At 38.3% G+C, this 6,000-nt stretch overlaps 1 protein-coding gene across 1 annotated transcript; it reads left to right on the top strand.

Annotated features, from left to right (window-relative positions):
- Positions 1-3,111: 3,111 nt before the first annotated feature.
- Positions 3,112-4,511, top strand: LOC108995224 (PRA1 family protein E). Its single transcript, XM_018970740.2, has one exon. It carries the CDS (start codon positions 3,285-3,287, stop codon positions 3,900-3,902), a length of 618 nt encoding a protein of 205 aa, XP_018826285.1. The 5' UTR covers positions 3,112-3,284; the 3' UTR covers positions 3,903-4,511.
- The last annotated feature ends 1,489 nt before the right edge of the window (positions 4,512-6,000 follow it).

The following is a 6,000-nucleotide window of genomic DNA, read 5'->3' as shown; positions in this document are numbered from 1 at the left end:
ATATCTTCTTGCTCTAATAAAGCTCCTGCTCCTACTTCATTCTGTAGTCTTTTGATCAACTCCACATTGTGTGGCCCCTCTGCTTCTTGTAACCATATGATAATATTTGTTTTTTCTCTTATGTCTTTCTCACTGGCTCTAACTTTCCTTTTGCTTCATCTGGTGAGAGCACCAGTACTACACTTATTAAGTGTAGATTGTACCTGTACCATAGAGTTAGTTGATAAATCACCAGTTTGTCATTCCTTCTTAATAATATTTTCACATTCTTTATCTTTGGTCCAGTTGGCTTCAAATCTAATCAACTTTTGGCTCCTATTAGGCCTGAGAAATCCATCATTGAATAATAATACTAGTGGCTTATGGTTTGAACATCTTGATGTCAAGCCTTCTACCCATGACTCTTTCCTTTTACTAGCTTTTCAGTGGCCATAGAAGCCAGTAATAAGCCACTTCACTATGTGCTTCTCCTTAGTGATCCAAATATTAATGTGTCTCAATGAGAAGTTCTAAATTTCAAGACCTATATTAGATTTTCACAAAAGGGCCAAACCCCCACTCCTACAAGTTCCATCCCAAAACACCCATCAAAACCCAGTTTCCTCCTAAGAGCTTCCAATTTACAAGACTTGAGAAGGGTTTCCATCAAGAAAAACACTTTTGGGCTACTTTTCCTTTACCATGAGGCAAATAACTTGAATTGTCTTAGGGTTCCCAAGTCCTTAGAAGTTCCAGCTTAGTATGATGATTTCTCACGTCAGCCTCCAACGACATCACAACATTCACACCTTCTCCTTCCCCTCGGTCACTCTTTGCCTTTTTCCAATCCAAAATTGAACATTTTTAACAAAGGATAAGAGCATAGACTCACCTACATTTCCATTTCCTCTTGCCCTTCTCTTCTGCTTCCTCTGGTTGCCACTACTTTCCCTTGAGCTCTAAGTAAGGAGTGATCATCTGTCACAGACTGGTTTATCGTTGAATGAGCCTTTGGGTTAACATCCTCTATTGCGGAGAGCCCATTCTGCCTATTGTTCTTCTTTGGGATTTGTGGGCTGGAGATCATAAGGCCTAATTGTTTCTTATTTACAGAGACAATAGGCCTCTCACCAAATTGGACTTTGAATCCTTAGACTGAGTTCTATCTTTACTCAAATTCGAAAATCACTCATGATAATCTATGATTGCTGCAAGATCTGTTGCCATCCCCAATGTCTCTGTGTTTTTCAAACTTTCCTCAGTTCCACCTAAATTGCTAACTTTCTCTCGCCATCAAACACTGGTTTTCCTCGGTTTGATTGAATTAGAGCAACACTATCTTCCGTCGGGTTGGAACTTTAAACAGTACGGTTGACGAGCTCTCGGATCTTTTTATGGTTTTGAGAATCATTATTGCTCTGGTTCTCCTCTTTATGTTTTGAAAATCAGTTGATCCACAACAGTTTCCGGTGTCAGCCCTTAACTAAGGTTCGAATTGACTATCCTTATCAGTTATCACCGCTATGGTTTTTTCTCAGTTCATCACTCGAACAACCTTGATTCCCATGAATGATTCAACCACATTTGAAGCACATCTTCAATAGCTTCTCGTATTTTATAGGCACCCACATGCTCTTCCCTTGTATGTTTATTGTTCTTCCTTAGGCTACAACTTTCCTCAGTTCAAGTTCAATTCTTACCCCTCGAGGAACTCCCCCAACCTGCTACTCCATCTTCACGTACATCCACTTCCAACACTTTACCAATCGTTTCCCCTATTTGTTTCTCTACTTGACAATTCATGCATGCCATTGGGAGGTTATGCAACTCGACTCAAAATTGTTCGGAATCAAAACTAATTAGGTGCGGTTGAGTATTGCCATTGAAGACTTTCAAGATAAAAATGCTGGTATCGAATAAACATGTCTACCTTCCAGAACTCGATCTCTATCTTCTTGTTTTTCAAAAGTAATGATGAAGGTGTTCATACAAACCTCATGGAAAATCAATGATCTGCCTACCTTCCAAAGCTTCAACATGGTGGTTAGAATGACTTCTTTTCCTATATGTTGATTCGTGCATATCTTGTGACTCAAACTACATTCTCCTTGACTATGCATCTCTTCCATCTTTTCAATGTTGATGTTGATTTCTGATTGTTCTTTATCACTGAGTTTCAATTGATTCCAAATTTCCCCCAACTCCTCCTTACTGTTCCAACAAGAACTCCTTTGTACGTCGGGACTTTTACGACTCTACTAAAAACGAGTAGTGCATGATTGCCCATTCTCCTCTTCCTACCCTACTCTTAGAGTATTGGCAATGGCCAGAGCCAAGTCCAAATTTCGACTATAACTTAAGGTTAAACTTTTGAAGAGGTTAATCCACATTAGACTAGACAGTCCAAAGTTAAAATAATAATATAATATTATATATTTTAATAAATTATTTATTTATTTTTTAATATTTTACAAATACACTCAATATATTAATTAATAATTTAATTTTTACTGTACATACAAATTATTTAACATGAAAAGAAAGGAAGATCAATGAAGAAGAAATGAAGAGAAACGGAAGGAAGGGAGAGGGTAGACATGGGAGTTAGCAAAAAAAAGTGGGAATAATTTTTAATAAAATATTTTTTTGGTTGGTAAAGAATAACTCATCAACTAAGACTCTGGTTTTCTATTTATTGTAACTCATAATTTGATTTGAAGTGATTTGGCTAGTCTAATGCAATTAATTTTAAAAAAAATTAGTTAAAATTTAGACTTAATTGACATTTGACTAATCCAATATTAATGCACTTAGAGATCGAAAGAGATACAACTTTGCATAAAGTCATGCATACATATCGCACTACTCATAAAATAAGGAATATTTTTGCTATTTCATATCACATTCACAAGTGAAATAACTAAATACTTAATATGCTATGCTAAATAAATATTTTCTATTTGGATTAAATTGAGAGTATGGTAGTCTTAAAAGTAGATTGAAGTTGTGAGATTATTTTTATATTATCTCTCAATTATTTTTTTCTTATTTTTTATTTATTTAATTTTTTAATGTAAAAATAGAAAGTAAAAAAGGGAAACGAGATACAAAACGATGGCCGGAGGCCCATGACCCTCAGAAAATAATTACTTTGCTTTGCTTTTGTCAATCTCCGGTCATTGTTCCCGGAGAGAGAGCCTTCACTCCAGTTCACTCCTTTGGCTGTTACCTACGGGGTTTCTCTCCCTCTTCAATTGCCTAGATCTGAACGAAATTCTACTTTTTATTTCACATATCTACAGAAAATGTCTCTGAAATCACCGGCAGGCTACGGCAGCAGCACCACCACAACCACACAACCACAACCCTCCTCCCCGACGTCCCTAACCTTCATCTCGCGCGCCACTCGCGCAACCCAAACCCTTATAGCCCCACGGCGTCCCTGGGCTGAACTCTTCACCCCTTTTTCCTCCTTCTCCCTCCCTTTCTCCTATCCGGACGCTCTGTCCCGTATCAGACGGAACTTCTACCACTTCCGGGTCAACTACGCTTTGACTGTCCTCTTCATCCTCTTCCTCAGTCTCCTATGGCACCCTGTTTCCATGATCGTCTTCCTCATCGTCTTTGTCGCCTGGCTCTTCCTCTACTTCAATAGGGACACCCCAATTGTCCTCTTCGGTCAATCCTTGGACGACAGAGTCGTGCTCGGCGCTCTGGGATTTGTTACTGTGATAGCATTGGTGTTGACCAATGTGGGTTTGAATGTTTTGGTGGCTCTAATAGTTGGGGTCGTGGTTGTCGGGTTGCACGCGGCTTTTCGGAGCACGGATGACTTGTTTCTTGACGAGGAGAGCGCCGTGGCAGGTGGGTTGGTCTCGGTCGTGGGGACTCAGCCAGTAAGGCCAACGTATACCCGGATTTGAGTTCTTCTTCTTGGTTATCATTCATGAAACTTCTTATGATTACAACTGGTGATTTGCTTTCTAAGGTTTGATTGGTTGGTATTGCGGTGATTGGCCAATTTCACAGCTTTGATCCGTATTCGAGGTTTGATTTATTGTGGGCATTGCAGTAGTTGGCTTTCTTGGGTGAGGAGATGAGGTTCTGTGCATTGCGGTCTTGATTTGTATACTTATTTTGGGGAACAGATAGTGATATTATCGAGATTGATTTTGCGCTTAAGGACCCTTTCTACAATTTGGTTGGTAATGGTTGTGGGGTATTTGGTTTGTTACATGGTCACTTGGATTTTGGTCGTTTCGGTTAGTTTATTGACTCAGATTCATGCTGCCAAGTGACAATGGAATCATCAAGGTTAAATGTGTTGTCTTAATTTGCAGCATCAATAGGGAAGGTGATTTCTTTGGTTTCGTGGGGTTAGTGTTTGTAGTTTGATTTCTGTTTTGTCTGTTTCTGATGTATCTTAAACGTGGAAAATTATCTTTGTTTCTTCACTTTTGCTAAATTGAATTATCCTAATGACTGTGTGGCTTGTTTGAGTTGTTTATTTCTTTAAAGCTGGCATGAAATTTGATATCGGTCTCAGTTTTGTTAGTAGTATATGATTCAGATGAATTGATGTAACCGCACCCCAAACCCCCCGCCCCTCCTCCTGCAGTGAATACTCTGCAGACTGTACTCGTACTTTTGGGGTGCTTATGGTGTGGCTATTTAGCATTAAGCTGTAAAATTGAGCCTTTGTTTATCTGATTGCTCTTACTTATTCGTTCTGCTTTTACTCATGTTGTTTTAGTCTTCTGATTCAGTACATTTGTTTACTTTTTTTGAGAAGTAGGTACATTCATTTTTTTCCTTTATAGGTGACGTACATGTATTTTCTTAATAATTGTTAGAGGTTGAGCGGAGAGCATATGACTACGTATGTGGATTGAAGGACTTGTGTTTCTTTGTAACGTTTTTCAATTTATGTATAGATTGTGGTTAGTTGTGTAGATAGCACAGTCGTTGCACTTGTTACTGCATCCCTTAAATAGCATTTCATTTCAGTCCATCTTTTTTTCCCCTTTTTGCTAGCTTTCTGATAAAGGCTTCCGATGCAATATACAATGGGGCTCTTATCATGTATCATTTATGTTGTTCACTCTCATGTAATGTGATTTAGTAACCCAAAAACAGGTACTGTGATTAGCAATTGAGATAGTGTTGGGTATTGCTCCTCTAAGAGACATAATTTTCTTCCCAATTTATTATTAGCCATTATTTTTTTGATGCTCTACCTGTCCTAAAAGGAATTTCCATTTGCCTTGAGATTTGAAGTCTCTTCTTTTGCATAAGCTTTTGGTTATATACAGGAATCAGAAAGATGATGGCCCAGGAGAATTCGATTTATTTATTACATACTCATACCTGTGGTTTTTGGTTTATGGCTTCTGATTCTTTACCTTGCTGGTTGGTGATGTTTATCCTTTTAAGTGCATTAGAGGTATGGCTCTGAGGTTCAGTAGAGTTTATGGTCAAAAAGTTTGTAACTGCATTATCATTCTGCTTACCTGGAGCACTGATTTTATTGTTCTAGATCGTGTGGAATGGTTCAGTATGTTCACAAGTAATGCGTTTGAAATCATGTCGGGGTAGTTCTCTGCTTGGAGCTAACAAAGAGGTTAGATTGTAGTGTGTATACGTCTAGTTTCAGTTTAAGACCAGCCAGTCTGCATTTGCTGCTGTTTTGTACGTTGGGGTGGCAACGCCATTTCTGGTAATTACTTTTCTGCTGTTTCTGCTGTTTTGTCCGTTGCATGTAAGCATGTAAGTCATAGCTGCAGGGTTCGCCATTACTTAGCTAATGATTTCAATGGCGTTTCTCTGATGTTTCCTTTGTTTCTGATTAATTTACTTTAGGTTTTTCATTCTGTATACCCTTCAGAAATTGATGAAATCCCTCACGATCTAAATGTTGAAATGCGTCGATTGTTTTCTTGGCAGTATTGTTTGATGAGTACTACTACATCTACAAAAGAATTATACAAAACAATCCTACAAACAGTTGTGGTTTCATCTGAT

The sequence above is a fragment of the Juglans regia genome, chromosome 11 (genome assembly GCF_001411555.2).
Source record: "Juglans regia cultivar Chandler chromosome 11, Walnut 2.0, whole genome shotgun sequence".
In the NCBI taxonomy this organism is placed as follows: Eukaryota; Viridiplantae; Streptophyta; class Magnoliopsida; order Fagales; family Juglandaceae; genus Juglans; species Juglans regia.
Note: the sequence above shows the minus strand (reverse complement) of the source record. Positions and strands in the feature narration are given on the sequence as shown.